The sequence below is a fragment of the Podarcis bocagei genome (genome assembly GCF_964188305.1).
Source record: "Podarcis bocagei genome assembly, chromosome: 8".
Taxonomy (NCBI): domain Eukaryota; kingdom Metazoa; phylum Chordata; class Lepidosauria; order Squamata; family Lacertidae; genus Podarcis; species Podarcis bocagei.
In genome coordinates this window covers 4,897,242-4,912,828 of record NC_138133.1, presented here as the reverse complement: position 1 = coordinate 4,912,828, position 15,587 = coordinate 4,897,242, and the positions used below count along the sequence as shown (strand labels likewise).

The window sequence follows — 15,587 nt, the reverse complement described above, 5'->3', positions numbered from 1 at the left end:
GACAAAGTGAATATTGTTTTTATATCGTGGACAGATGAATAATCAGAAATTCTTTATTTTCTTAAACTTATTTTTCTATCCTTTTTTTGAAACCTCTTTTCTTTAATTTTTAATTTTTATTTCTCTATTCCTTTCTCTCCCTCCTCTCTCTTGAATATATTCAACCTCTCTTGAATAACCCCGTCATTCAGGGTCATATGCAAGGACAGCTCCGACGGCTTGCTTCCAACGCGAACACTTTCCGATATGAGGGGTCTTACTTACTTGCTGAAGGAGAAAAGAAGCCGCTCAAAGACCAGGACAGGCCCCGTGCTGCTTAGGATGGTGAGCGGCTGGCCAGCAAACAGGCAGAAAAAGGCTCCAGCAAAAGCAGTTCCCAGGAAACTCTCCAGCACACCCTGAATCACAGGAAGAAGCACATGGCTCTGGTTGGTTAAGTGGCCAACCCCCGTCTAACTGCTGCAGTTGGGCTGGTGGGCATGAGATCCCCTGCTCCTGTGCAGCAACCAAGGAGTGCCAGAGCTGCATTCCCTTCTCCCCCCCCCCCCCGGTGTGCCTGTGCAGGTTGCTGTGGCAACATGAGGCGGGGGAGCAGAGGTGCTGAGAACCACAGAGCGCATGTGGGCATTGCCAGCAGGACTCTTGCTCAGACCTGCATGTTGTCTGTCGCATCTCCCAGCATCCCTCCAAAGGTGATGGCGTTGGTGACTGTGGCCAGGTAGATGTACAGGATGGCTGAAAGGCACTGGATGTTGAGGGCATCATAGAAATCACTGCAGTACCAGTGGGCTTTTCTCTGGATATCCTTCAGTAACCCTCCAAATAGTCTGCAGGAGGGAGAAAAGGAGAGACTTCCTTAATCCCGGGTTTCTAATTTGCTGCATGTGGTTATTTTGGTCTCCCCTGCCCCTTTTCCCACCTCCCACTCCAGGCCAATGCTGCAACGATGCACAGTTGGCCTTGCTCCAGCCCTGTACCTGTGAGCCTCCTCACTCCAGAGGCCTGGCGGGAAGCTCCTGCCTACAGTCCCCCTCCCTGCCCTGAGTTTTACCTTCCGGTCCTCTTCAGCTCTTCACTGACGTGCTGATGTCCATGGGCATGACGCTCGTCCGCGGCAGACAAGTGCCCACTCGCGTGAGGATTCCACTCGCGGAAGTGCAAGGCGATCCTAAGAATGCAAGGGGCACCTTTCAGGATAGAGGCATTCTGGTTTGCAAAGAAGCAGCATTCTGCTGGGGGCCGTCGATCCTCCGCTCTCCTCTCTATTCCTATCTGCCACTGACAGGCTCCAGTAGCTTGTACGGAAGATGCAGTGATACGCCCTCCATATGCCTCATGGCACAATACCCAGAGAAATAATGGGCAGCCTCATATCTGATCATAGAACTGTAGAGTTGGAAGGGAGCCCAAGGGTAAATCTAGTCCACCCCCTGCAGTGCAGGAATCATTGATGCAGCCCACATGTTAGCAGTAGTGGCAGCAGCATTACTGCAGGTTCGTGCCTTGCCCCCATCCCACCTCTTTTTTTTTTAAAAAAACCAAACCATAAAGGTAGCGCATACAGCAGGCATAGGCAAACTCAACCCTCCAGGTGTTTTGGGGCTACAACTCCCATCATCCCTAGCTAACAGGACTAGTGGTCAGGGATGATGGGAACTGTAGTCTCAAAACATCTGGAGGGTCAAGTTTGCCTATGCCTGGCATACAGCTTTGAAGTAGTTTGGTTATAGGAAACAATGGAACTGTGTGGCAGAACAGGCAGCCAGGATGCCCCCCAGCAAAGAAGAAAATAAAAACAGAACACACACAAGACCTGATGGCTGGAGGAACAGGGATTGTGTTGCCTGGCAGTGTCACAAATGCGCCTGCAACATTTGCATGCCTTGGGCCAGAGCGGCTGGCAAGGACCAGAATTTCCCAGCAATGAGATATAGAGGATGTTCACATTAGTGGCTTGAAACACAGTGAGGTAATTTGCCGCCCCCTTAATTTTTTATCATCTCTCTCTCTTTTTTTTGAACATTTCATCCAAAACATAGATTCCAGAGCAGTGTACACGAATATAATCAAATATCTCTACAATATTAAAATTTTAGCTAAAGAGATCTAAGAATCAGCAACTTTCTTTCCTGTTCCTAGCTCCTCTTTGCACATACCTCTTCTGTGGTGAAGGCAAGCATTTTGGGGGGGCAATTCGAGTGGTTGGGTCCCATTTGCCCGGGGGTAGGACAGTCAGTTCATCCAGAAACTCATCAATTCCTGCAGTGAGATCTTCTGCGTCTCTTGCTTTCCGGGCAACCCTCTGGAAAAGCTGGAAAGGAATGGTATTAGTCCCAGCTCTGCCTGCTTACAGGAAAGACAAATCACGGGGACGCATTCCGGGAAAGCGCAAGGGCTTGTGGTGGTTTTGGTTGCCTGCATGCAGCAAAACAGACTCATGACCTTACACAATCTAAAATGTCAAGAAAGCTGTTCACCCTTAAACGGAGGAAATTATGGACACTTCAGCCATTTGCTGTGTCAATGATAGAGCATTGAGGGGCTTACTGGGGCCAAAGTATCATCACAACTATAAAGTTACATGTTTTAATCATTAAATTTGCAGCTGGGAAATAAGTCACTAATGCATAATCCAGCTCCTTTCTAGCCTACGTAATAATTTGAAGTTTTCCTACATTATATGCATTATATTTTCTACATTAAAAATGCTCTGGGGAGTTTTTTTTATTAGTTTAGAGCAGATTTGCTATTGTTCTTTGCTACTTCCAGAAGCCAGTTGCCCCCTCCAAGACACGTCAGTTTGAAACAGAAGGCAGAGCTGTATGAGGTTTGCTCAGTCATACAATAGTCCTTTCACAAAGAGTATGGACAAACTATGTTCATAATATATTTCATGATAATTATGATAGGGTTCTGAAAAATATTGACAGCCCATTAAAAAGTTTGAACTGGTGGCAACCTTACCTAGCAATCCAAGACCTGTTCCTCCCTGGGCAATTAGAAGATTGACTTTAGGGGTGCTAATCACCCGTTGACTTCTCCAGTCTTTAGCACCATCACGCTATGCCAGAACTGCAGTGTGCGGCACCTTCCCTAATTTTATGGCAGTGGTAGCAGATCTTTGCACCTCCCACCCAGAACCCAAACTCACCTCATCTGTCAGGAGAGTAGCCACAGCCCTGCCGATTTCATGGTAGGCCTTCACTTTGGCTCTGGGGCCCAGGAGGATAAAGAGGAACCTAGACAGAGTCACAGCAATGTCAGGAGTGGGGTCAAAGATGAGCCCATTTCCCTCCTTTCAAAGCAAGCTGAGGCCTCAATCCTAAACTCAGCACAAATTGCTCAGGCGCTTTATTCCTCGCACTACTAAGGAAGCTCTCAGGCGGATCTTCTACTGTGCTGCAACACGTTTGATACAGCGGTCAGAGTGAGAAAACGGTGACTCATTAGGCCATCTGGAACAGGTGACCTGAGGAACCAGTTAGGCTTGTCTCTGTAGGACTGATGCTCTAGACTGGGGTCCTCAGTCTGGACAACTCTTTCCTCTATTTGCTTGACCGAAAAGCTGGCCACCAGGCCACCTGTCAATGCTCCTTCCATCTCTGGTTCTCTTCAAACTTACCAGCCCGCTCAGGAACCAGCCTGTCTTAACTTGCCTCTAGCCCTATGGATCTTGGTTTGCCAGCACCCCCAGGTGTAGTCTGGCTCAGGGTTTGGCAAAGGACCGACAGAAAAATAGAATCCTGCCTAAGTGAGAATTCCCTAAACCAGAGATAGCTTTCCAAGTGTGCTGGACTACAACTTCCATCAGTCCCAGCTGGCATGGCCTCTGTTTGAGGTTGATGGAAGTGGTAGTCCAACAACACATGGAGGCACCATATTGGCTATCCCTGCCCTAAGTTGTGTGGGACTGGCTGCCATCATGCCGTGAGCGTAATTGGAAGGAGCAAGATGGCGGCCACTGAAATGGAACAAATTATTTCTCAAAAGAATGGGGAGAAAGAAACAGCACAGCAATGACTTCCCACTGAGCGTACTTTCCACAGGCCTGGCAAATACGGGATCTGGTCAGGATTGACTGCTGTTCACAGCCTTAGCATTGAATAGATTGAGAATATTTCAGAATGACCTGAAGTGTGGCCTTGTTGAAGCCAGTTAAGCAATTTAAATGGTTTCCCACCACCTCAGCCCCTCAGGTGTTGCCGTGCCATGGGGCAACAGTGCATTGAAACACAGCTATCCAGGTGTAGGTCAGCTGGCTGATGGCACCTGATAATCTCTTGCCCACTATATCTTCAGGAGGTAGCACCCAGCTAGCTACCCAAGTGTAGGGTTGCCATATTTTGAAGAGCAAAAAAGAGGACACATTTGCCAACTTCTGCTTTTAACTATGGATTGCTATGATGACTCTACCAATTAAAAAGAGGATGTGTCCTGGAAATAGAGGACCTATGGCAATCCACAACTACACCCATCTAGTTGTGTATCAGAACACGGACAACTACAATAATTTCCTATGCCAAGAACTGCAGGACACCCCTTTCACTCTAGCATGTACAGAGGAAACTTTGCTGTCCTGACCTGCTCCCTGTTTGCTTCTTACCTGCTGGGGAAAGCAACTTCTGCTAAGCCCCCAAGAAGCACTGGTTCCTGCAGACGCACAAAAGCAACAAAAGGTTTCTCCAGGAAGCTGGCTTCTCCTACAAGAATGTTGGCCACTTCAGTCCCAGCTGGAATCTTCTTCTTAAAGTGATTATTAAGCTGCAGTGAGAGAAAAATCTAGGGTTGGCGATCCATAGCTCAGAAAGCAACGGTAAGGTGACAGAACATGTGCTGTGGACCATACAGAGGAGAGAGGGAGACCTCAACAACCATTAACTCTTTTTTTGTGGAGTGCCCAAACTAGGGAAGTTGCTGGTGACTGCTGCACATTTCTTGATCCAAAATAAAAGCATCACCTGGGAAGTTTCTCAGTCTCAATGGTACAGCCAACCATTCTGAACACTGCCAGGAAGATACCCCAAATCAGAGGTCATTCTAGTGATGTATATCTTCACTCACAACTAGGCCAAATTGCACACAATCTAAGAAACAAACATTTCTTTAAAACATACATTTTACTCAGCTGACAAAAACCAGTGAAATCAGCGCTAAAGCAGCCTGACATAAGTGGCTCTCTGCCATGGTTAGGAAGGGCCTCAGCAATGCAAGACTGCCCTGCCCTGGCAAGTGAGGGCACTGCAAAGAGGTTCACTTTCCCCTTGCAGTCCCAGAGTCACTGGCAATGGCAATGTTGGCTGGATTGTGCTAGGAAGACTGTGCAAACCTAAAGTTCTGCTTTGCCCCTGAATTCCTTCTGCAAAATACTGACAGACTGGAAGAACACTCCTTCTGTTTAGTCGTGTCCGACTCTTCGTGACCCCATGGACCAGAGCACGCCAGGCACTCCTGTCTTCCACTGCCTCCCGCAGTTTGGTCAAACTCATGCTGGTAAAAAGCAATCCTTTTTTTGTAGAAAAAATGTGCCAGAACTCACTTCAGTTGCCAACTCAGACGCCAACATTGACACCATCTTGAAACTAAAATCACGTGACAAGATGTTGGGCTACACTATCTTATAGGATGGTTCAGACTGTGTCCCCACATGCCTTCACTCATTAAAGGGGAGCAAGGAGCTGTGTTCCGGCATGTTCCACCAGGGAAAAAGCCCTGGTTCCAGGGATGGGAAAATCAGGTGTTACTGGTCCTCTGAATGCTACTGAACTACAGCTCACAGCTGCCCCCATCCTTGACCATTGACCATGGAAGTTGGGGCTGGTGGGAGCTGGAGTCCAACGACATCTGGAGAGCCACATCTCCCACCCCTAACTCTAACCGAAGGATACTTGCTTCTTTCGTGTTCCTTAACGTAAAGGGCATCCCTCCCTGAATGAAACCCCATCCAAACTTCAGAGCTGAGAGCTAGAAGCAGGTATGGTCTTTCAAAGCTATGAGGAGCTGATTGGACAGAATTTAAAAAGGGGTCCTGTGTGGAGATGTTTTCACACCAGGAAAGAGTCCTTGTAAAGGACCCGAGAGTCCTTGTAAAGAGGCCTTTGAGGCCTTTGCAACCTTCCCTCTCTCCCTACATGCACTGCACATTATTTACCTGTTCCTTTAGGGGCACCTCTGAGACCTCACCCACCAGATCTGAGCGGCTGTTAGCTTTGTCTGAAACAGAAATTAAAAACCAAAACCAAAATAGAGAAAGCCCCATGACACTTCTAAACACAATTCCATCGAAAGACTACACACAGGAGCATATTAGTGAGTCACTACCCCTTCAAAAGGTGTTGCCTTGATACCTGGGATGAATAACCTGTGCTCCTGCAGATGACACTGGATTTCAACTCCCATTGGTCTCAGCCAGCCCAGCCCAGTGGCCAGGGATGGAGAGATCTGTAGCCCTACAACATCTGGAAGCTGCCAGGTTCCATACCCCTGCTTTAAAAGGAGTAAATTATGTATAACTTCTAAAGAGGTGTGAAGATTAAAGCACCACTCTCCACCTGATACCTTAACATAGACCTATCATGGTTCCACCAGCACATCTGAATCCAGTTATGCAGTCATTCCTTCTGGGATTAGTGTTTAAATGTACTCCTAATCATAAATAAGTCATACTGAGTTGAATAAAAGGAGGCAATCTTTCATTTATAGGTAAGTGGATTTCTGGTGCCACCACCTGAACAGTGTTCTACACACTGGTTGCCTGTTTGCTGTAGCCTGGAGTTAAAGAGCAAGGGATGGGACCCAGAGCAAGGACTACTTACCAGAGCAGGAGGCCACACCCATCTCCACCAGCATCCTCAGCTGAGATTTGGTGATGTGGTGCTGAGGCTTGAGGAGCAGGACATACATGAGCTTCTTTGAGAGCTCTGGCCTGAGGGCATGGTTCTCTATTTGGGTTCCAATCACCTTTTCTTGAACACAAAATAAACACAAAGTGAGTCCTCTCAAAATAAGGGCTCCCCCCCTCTCCTTTGCTGTAAACATTTAGAATCTTTGGCATCTACTGAATAAGCCTTTTTATATTTTAATTTTTTTTAAAAAAACTGCCTTACTAGAAAAGCTGAAGAACCTTTAATATAAATCACCATCATGCAAATAAAGAGCAGTTTTCCAATGACATGGAAATAAATCTGTCCAGAAGGATTTCCGTACAAACCACCCATTATTGACTCTTCTGATAATCAGGGAGTCCATCAGTTAGGGTGGTCCCCTTTATAAGTTGCTGAAATTCTCCCTTCTACACAACGGAGGGTGGAGGTAGGGAACAGAATGTCAGCCACTGGGAAGTGAAATGAAGAAAGAACAGACAGTGGTGTTTACCTGAAAGCAAAATATGTTACGGTGACTAATTAACAAGCCGGAGTTGGCGATAATAACACTAAAGGAGTTGCAACCCCGCTCGTACTTGACTAATGAGGGGCGGGTTTCTCTGAACACGCAGGGATCTATGCACACTTCCCACATACCAAGTATTTGCTTAAAATTGCGAGCTTCCAAATCCAGCAGGACAGCCCCTCTCTTTATACATGTCCGTAGCTCAAACAGGCTGTGAAGGGAGAGAGTTGTCACGTGAGGCTTGCTCCAGCGTTCTCCTCCATCTTCCACTTTCTCTTCAAACTTTATCCACCTCAATGGGAAAAAAGTGAAGGCCACATCTGAGATCCTTGTGCATGCAAAATTTCTATTTCCTAAGCCACGACCACATGGCTTCACCAGAATGTCTTATTTAATTTTCAAGTGACAAGATTTTGACTCTTGCACTTAAGGAGGAAAACATAAGAAATGACATCTCTAGGATAATTAAAACTAGTCAGGATGAAGACATGAGGAGTTTGGTTTTTTAAAAAATCAAAACCGAAACTTATTCCCCCCAGGTTGTGGTCCTGACAAATATCACCTTGAAGCGTGTCTCTGCCATGAGGAAAGATGCCACTGCCAGGATTACAGTGCAGGAGCAAAGGGTTAAAGAAAACACTCTTCCACCCTCCATGGTCCTGATTTTAAAATGAATAAATACATAAACAAACAAACAAACAGAATGAATCACACACACTGCCAGCCCACATGTGAATGTCCAAATTGGCGCTTTGGAAAAAGCACGGGAGCATTGTTCCCTCAGCAGGTTTTTACTCTTCTCATGGTTGTTTGCTGGTGATATGCATGTAAGGGAATCCAACCCTGATCTGGAGAGAACCTTGCAGTGCATCAGCTACTGGCCTCCTTATCAGGCCTCAGCAGGAGCCAGACTCCAGGTAAGAGACAGGTAGAGTCCATGATTGCATGTCACCCTGCTGGCAGAAGTTGTGTGGGGCGGACAGCAATTTTTACTGATTTCCCCTCCCCCCACAGCTCTCTGTGGCTGAAAACAGTAGGAGAGGCACCATAGAGCAGTGTTTCCCAACCTTTTTTGGGCAAAGGCACACTTGTTTGATGAAAAAAATCTCGAGGCACACCACCATTACAGCCCCGTGACGTCAGCGCGCAGCGTCACGCCGGGAGGGACGCACGAAAGTGTAAGTTTCAATTTTTTTCCCTCCCCCTTCCCGGGGAACCTCCAAGCTTTCGGGGTGGGGGGGGAGGAGGCAGCAAAGCGAGGCAGGAAGGAGAGCGCGGCTTGGCTGGGTGAGCTTTGGCAGGGGCAGGGAATGAGAGCCGCGAGGCGGGCGCTGCGGACGGAGGCGCTGCCCGCCGAGCTCGCAGGCAGCCAGGCAGGCAGACGGCGAGAGCCCCGCGCTGGGCGGCCTCTCCTCGCCGCCGCCGCCCCGCCTCTCGTCGCCCGACTCGCCCGCCTCCCTCCAGGCAACATCTCGCGGCACACCAGGCAACATCTCGCGGCACACTAGTGTGCCGCGGAACAGTGGTTGGGAAACACTGCCATAGAGGACTACATGGAAGGATGAACTGCTAAAAGGCACCCTTCTCTCCACACACGTCTGCTAGCAGGAGCATCCTGTGAGTGGAACTCCCGCTAGCAGAAGCCTGCTTAGGACTGAAGCCAATTCCTTCCGCAGTCTTATCAACTCATCACTTAGGATTTATCTTGGCTGCGCTCCCTACAAACAGGGAATAACAGGGCGGCCAAAATTATTTTTGGCAAACTGGTCTCTTTTTTAATTTTCAAGGGCTCCACAAATGCTTACATAATGCTTTTTTGCCAGGCACCTGTATGTGTAGCAACTTAGAAACCATGTTGTCTAGTGGAACATCAGTGGATGTTTTCAGAGTAGGGCGGGCATGAAACAGTCTATTTTTGGGTTGCGAACTGCCCTGGGATCTACAGATGAAGTTAATAATAATAATAATAATAATAATAATAATAATAATAATAATAATAATATACCAAAAATTCATGAAGTTGACTCTCTAATCTGCGTAGAAACAGATATTTGTAGAAATGTGAAACCTTATCAAACCTAATTCTATTTCATTTAGCGATTTCCTTGCCATTTCACTGTTTGTATTTGACCACCCAAAAGGAGTATTCAAAGGGTGCTTGCCTAGGGCATTGGCCAGTAAAGAAGGAATATTGTGCAAAGCTGGTGGCTTGCATTCTCTGGTTGCCTAGGCAACACAGGAAGCAGCGGCTGTCTTGGATCCATGTTGGGCACAGTTACCCTGCCCAAATGAACCAGGCCACACAAACCTCCCAAAATGCTCATTTTGCTCCCAGAGGCCACTTCACACTTTTGGAAGTGGGTCAGATTATAAAAGCCTTTCCTCCAGCCTGGGATGGTCTCTCCAGGGACATATGCCTGTCGCTGAGTCCAATCCCTTTTAGTCTTTTTCACCATAAACAAAATGTTGTACAGTATTGCATTTTTTGCGTGCAGATGTGTATTTTGCAAAAAAATAAAATAAAAATAAAATCCTGTTGTTGGTATACAACCTCAGCACAAACGCATGAGGCCATGAATGGCTGAGTGCTGACAGCTCTTATAAGGAAGCAAAGTTGTTCTCCAGAAATAGGTCAGAGTGACATGATGAACTGATCTCTCAGGGCACCGCATGATAAATCAGGGGTTCAAAGGGCAACCAAGCTGCCTGGCTGTCCAACAGCTTAAGGTGGTCATGCACTCCCTGACTTGCATGCATTCACTAGGACAGCTCAGCCCCTGTGTCCTCAGCCTTTCTCAGCCTTGGGTCCTCAGATGTTGTTGGATTACAACTCCCATCATCGCTAACTAGCGGGACCCTAGCTAGGCTGAGAAAGGCTGTCCTGTGTGCATACAACCCTATGCACTGTCTGTTTATTTCGGACATTTTTATACCACCCATCCTCAACATTTACCGTATTCCAAGGCTAAAGGCTTGTCTTTGTGTAGAGAACGTACAGGTACTTGGGGGAGGGCATTTAGAAAGGGACTTGCTGCTGTGATCCTGCCCCATATGCTCATTCACTGCAATATCATCTGATGCTGAGTTCACTAGCTGAAGCAGGCAGGTATAGCTCGCTAAGGTCCCTGAGTGCAGTTTCCCCCCTCCCATATGCAGTTGCCAACCTATTATTATTATTATTATTATTATTATTATTATTATTATTATACTGCAGAATGCCCACATAAACCTCCATCTAAGGTGAACAGCTATTGCATAGGCCAAATACTGCTAAATACTGTACCCTCTACTGTCTCTATATAGGGTCCGCATAGATCACATGGTATAGGCTACAACTGTGACAAAATCAGAAAGTTTGAAATAATATATATGTCTCACACCAGGCAACTCAGGAAAGTGAGCCAAGCCAACACTACATATCAACACACATATATGCATAACACAGTCGAGAAATTAAGCATATAGGAAACAGTTATCCATTTTTCAGAGTAAAAACAGTCCCAGAGACAATGAGTGAACCTCGGGTGGAGAACTCACAACACATGCAGGTGGGTAACTCAAAGAAGCAAGCCAAGCCACACACTACAAGTCAAGTTACACGAATGAATTCTGTAAAGGAATTAATCATGTAAAAGACATCCTTCCAGAAAAGGTCATAAATAAATAAATAGGGGAGCACCCCTCCCCCCACAGATGATCGCTACTTGCAATCTTCAAAAAGCAGAGATCTACTTCTGTACCTGAGCCTGTGATTGCTCCATGTAGAAAGGTGAGAGGGCAGAGGCTACAGGTACAGATTGCAACTATCAGTTGAGATGAACAGTGAGAAAGAGGAGGAAGGAATGTGGTCAAGAGTGGACCATTTCTGAAATCTCTCCCAAGTGTCCCCTCAACAACATTTACATGAAATTCCATGAATTTTAATGTGATGGCTATATGATGAGCATGAGTAGAAAGAATTCTATGACAAATCCCAGGATATTGTTGTAAACAATACATTTCTGCCACTATGTTCACTCACACACTCTTAAATGACACACGTATTGTCGTCAAAGTCAAATTTTTGGACATGTCAAAAGGCTTGCAAAATATTTTTGAAGAGTAAAAATATCACTTAAACAAGATGTGATGATTCCCTACTCAAGGAGCCATTCACAGCTATGTGTTCTCCTTTAAAAATGAGTATTTTTATCATGCAACATCAGTAAGACTTCTTGCTGAGAGTGTGTGACGCCAAACTTTTCAATGACAACAATAAAACTTGGCACATTTGCAAGACTTTTTTGCTCGCTCAAACCACTTTACACATATGAAAAGAGCCTCGCTACACTGGGAGGCAGTGTGGCTTAGTGGCTAGAGTGTCAGACTAGGACCTGGGAGGCAAAGGTTCAAGCCCCACTCGGCCACTGGATGACCTTGGAGCCAGTCACTGCCTCTCAGCCTAACCTCCCTCACAGGATTGTTGTGGGGGTTAAATGAGGGAGGCAGAGTACCACGTATACCACCTTCAGCTCCTTTGAGAAAAAAGGTGGGATGGTAGATGCATTAGCTATGGTGCCGTTGGGAGTGGCATGCCTAGTTAATTTGTTTATGAACTGATATTTCACCTGTTGTTAACCACTGTGCTTTACCCACTACAGTGTGCTCCTGCCATGCGTTGCCCGCGCTTCAGGATGAGAACATGGCAAGCAACATTGCCTGCGAGATTATTGTGTCTGGTGTGGCCTCTGCCAAATATTTCAGCTTTTCTCTGTGTTTTCTGCTATGAGCCTCCACAAACCCTCCCTCATCTTACCTTGGCATTTGCCAAGCAGCCAGGATTAACGGTTGAGCATTGTCCTGAGTGTGAATGATGCCTTCTACTCAAACTTGTTTTAGGCACAAGTGAAGAGGCTGACTTTTAATATCGGGGTTTTAATATTTGAAACAGGCAAGGTTGAATTTGTGGCATTTGAAAGGTAGACAACCCCACCCGATTATTCACCAGGAGAAATGACTTGATGAGAGACCCTAGCCTACTTCCGGCTGCCAAAAGAGCAGCATGAGGAGGAAGATTCCCCCCCCCCCACTGCCCCCAAAAATCACTTCCCCAGTGGTGGCCATGAGCTAGTCAAAGTGCCCCCAGCCAGGCAGATTGAAGCATCCAAGTGTATGAAGCTTCCTTACCCCAAGCCATTGGCCCATCTAGACCAGAATTTGCACACTTTGACATCTGGCAGCTCCCTAAGAACTCAGGCAGGCTGAAGTCTTTCCCATTCCTGCTGGAAAACCGCTTAACCGAAAGCCCTGCAGACTGAACCTGAGGCATTCTGCATGCAGAGCACGTGTTCTGCCACAAAGTTCAGCCTTGAGTGAGCAGCCACCTACCTGGCGGTTTGCCTCCATTCCAGTCCTTCAGGGGTACTGAAGAGCTCGGACAGCTGTATAAATAGCACTGGGCAATTTGCGCCTTCATTCTCCTCCACCTCCTCCTCCTCCTCCTGTTTCAGCATAAGGCTCACTCTCTCTGCTGCTGGTGAGATGCTGGAGGTGAAGATACTTCTCCCAACCGCTTGGCAGATGACCACAGAAGTTCTGCTGGGGGGCTCCTGCTCTCCTCCATTGCTGTTGCTCGTCCCCTCGGCTTGCAGCGTCAGGCCGTCTTTCCTTTCAGCTGGACAACCGTCGCTTGCACCCAGGGCGCTTGCTTTGGACATCCTGAGCCTGGGCAAACCTTCAGCACACCTCTTCCCTCCTTGGCAAAGCCTTTGAGCCCAGCAGAGCAGGAACTGAGCAGACCCAAGACATCCTGCCTTTTTAAGAGCTGAAAGCCGGTTCAGGTCAGAGAAAGGCAAGTGGATGGGAGCACCGCCCAAAACAATATTATCAGGGAGAAAAACTCTTGCCCTGCAGATACCGGCTGGAACTCACTGGGGCAGCTCCATTCTGCCCACCTGATCGCAGGGACCGCCTAGCCCACATGGAAGGGGGCTTGTTTACAAGGGTGTACTATTTGAAGCCTTGGGCTGGCCATCCTGGGAAGTGGAGAAATCTGAGACAAGAAAAGTGTTGAGGTGGGGGAAGGAGGAGAAACCTGACACATCTGAACCTTTGATGGGGTGGAAGCTGGAAGGATTTGCAGAAATTGGAGTAGAAAAATTAAGGCTCTCTTGACCTAGCCCAACTCCATAGTCCCCCATGTGGAGGAGATATAGGCACCTGCAAGGGGATATGAAACCTGTGACTTCCCAAACATAGATTTTGTGTGTCTCTTGAGTTGCGCCAGGGCCAAGACAGTGACCTTCCTGCCCTTTCTCATGGTCATTCAGGCAATGGATGATTCTTATTCTTATTTTAAAAGATCAGCAACTTTAAAAGAGTTCAGCAGGAAACCTCTAAAAGATCCCAGTTTATATTTACCTGCAAATTGCCTTGAAGTCAACATCCTCCTTTTGTTAACTTTAACAATGACCATTGCACGTTATGCCTATTGAATAAATGTATCCACCTATGAATAAATTAATATATGAACTGTGGAAGTTTATTGGCCTCCTGAGTTTTCAATGGTTCAGCACAAATACCTTGAGCACTTTGCAATTCTAGTTTTATCCAAGACAAAGTCCTGATCTGGCACATGGGTATGAATGATTCAAAGAAGAGAAATGCTTGTGAATTGAGGCGTTTGTAGCTGGAGGCATATATGTGACTTTGTTTGGGGATGCTTTTTTGTTTGTTTTTCTGTATGGCTCTGAAGCGCTCCTCCCCCATCTAGCCATGGTTTTGGACGTGAGCATGGAATGCGGGAACAGGCCAGGGTTGTTTCAACATGATGTGATTAATGGGACCTGCTAAATGAGTCGTCCATGTTTTTGGCATGAGCAATAAATAGTGCACCTACCAGTCAGAGAAGGATTCCTTCTAGGAGGGAAAGGCCTCTAACTCCTCCTTTTTACCCACAATAAACCCCCTCCCTCCCACCCACCCTGCTCTGTAAAAGGCAGCCTCTCTCCATACACTGAGAGAAAAACCTGCTCTTTCGTGATAAACAGTAACAAACAGCAATCAGCAGAAAACCCAGTTGCTGTTTCCTCCGATTCAGTGCTTAACTGCAAGCTATCCTGGGAGACAACAGAGGGGCAAACAGAAGTGTAGATAAGCCTTAAGAGCACCAGGGAGGCTGTGGCCCCATCAGTCTCAGCCAGGCTGGACCGTGGTCAGGGGTGATGGGAGCTGCAATCCAGCACCCTCTGGAGGGCCACACGTTCCCCATTCCTGCATGAAAAAGAACTGGCCACAGTGGCACAGAAGAACAACCACTGAATTTCCCAGAGAGAGCACAGTCTTTTCTTTAATATGTTATATGATGTATTTAAAGCCCCCCCCCCCATTCTGTGTGAATCACTCTGGACATTTATTGGTAAAAGAGTAGCAGGATGAGGATGAGCAGGATGAGGATGCCCATTTTAAAAGGCTCTTGGAGCCCGCCTTGTGACCATCTGAGCAAGATCCATGTTGCCCAAGACTAAGCAATACTGAGACCCCCACTCTAATACTTCCCAAAGGTGGCCTGCAGGCATTTGTTGTCTGCTACATTTTCCCATGTTGGAATTTATTTCAACATGTCAAACGTTGACCTTGTGGTGATCTATTTCCTAGGATTTGACTGATGACTTTGGGAGTCTTCTCTCTAAGCAAAGCAAGAGAAGCAGGGGAGTCGCTGAGCTGATGATGACCTCTGCTCAACTGCACAGGAATGTGGGGCCAGCCCCTCTTCTGTGTTGGTAAACATCCAGGTAAACACCTGAGCAGTCTTGAGCAATGCACTGGGAGCAGATCCCAAGCGGGAGACATCTTGCCAGGCAGGCCTGTGACGTTGCGTCAGCTGCGGAAAATACAAGGAAGCCCAACACACATTCAGTCCTTCCTGCTGGGCATAAACGAGCATTTTGGGCTCTGTTGCTGTGACACAGATTGCAACATCGGTGGCTAATAAACTGATCACACACACACACGAGAGAGAGAGAGAGAGAGAGAGAGAGAGAGAGAGAGAGAGAGAGAACTGGTGAAACGTCAAACAGGTATTCAGCTTCCGTGTCTTGCAAAACAGTGTCTGTTCACCAGATCCAGGGTTTATGATTAGTACTTCAAACCACGAAGGAGAAAGCCCTTGCCTACCTTCTACAGAAACGCTTGCAGAGTAAACAGTGAGTTGTACTGGCTGC

At 47.0% G+C, this 15,587-nt stretch overlaps 1 protein-coding gene across 2 annotated transcripts in view; it reads right to left on the bottom strand.

Moving 5' to 3' along the window:
- The window catches only part of SLC4A9 (solute carrier family 4 member 9), a 42,478-nt gene extending 28,681 nt beyond the window's left edge, over positions 1-13,797 (bottom strand). For both annotated transcript variants that reach the window (XM_081206216.1, XM_081206217.1), the window contains exons 1-10: positions 12,754-13,797; positions 7,518-7,678; positions 6,813-6,962; positions 6,149-6,210; positions 4,604-4,761; positions 3,152-3,239; positions 2,157-2,311; positions 1,052-1,168; positions 653-827; positions 265-398 (exon numbers count right to left, since the gene is read on the bottom strand). In XM_081206216.1, coding sequence (XP_081062342.1) covers positions 265-398; positions 653-827; positions 1,052-1,168; positions 2,157-2,311; positions 3,152-3,239; positions 4,604-4,761; positions 6,149-6,210; positions 6,813-6,962; positions 7,518-7,678; positions 12,754-13,082 — 1,529 coding nt within the window. In that variant the 5' untranslated portion in view covers positions 13,083-13,797. The remainder of the gene's footprint in view (positions 1-264; positions 399-652; positions 828-1,051; positions 1,169-2,156; positions 2,312-3,151; positions 3,240-4,603; positions 4,762-6,148; positions 6,211-6,812; positions 6,963-7,517; positions 7,679-12,753) is intronic.
- Between the last annotated feature and the right edge of the window lie 1,790 nt (positions 13,798-15,587).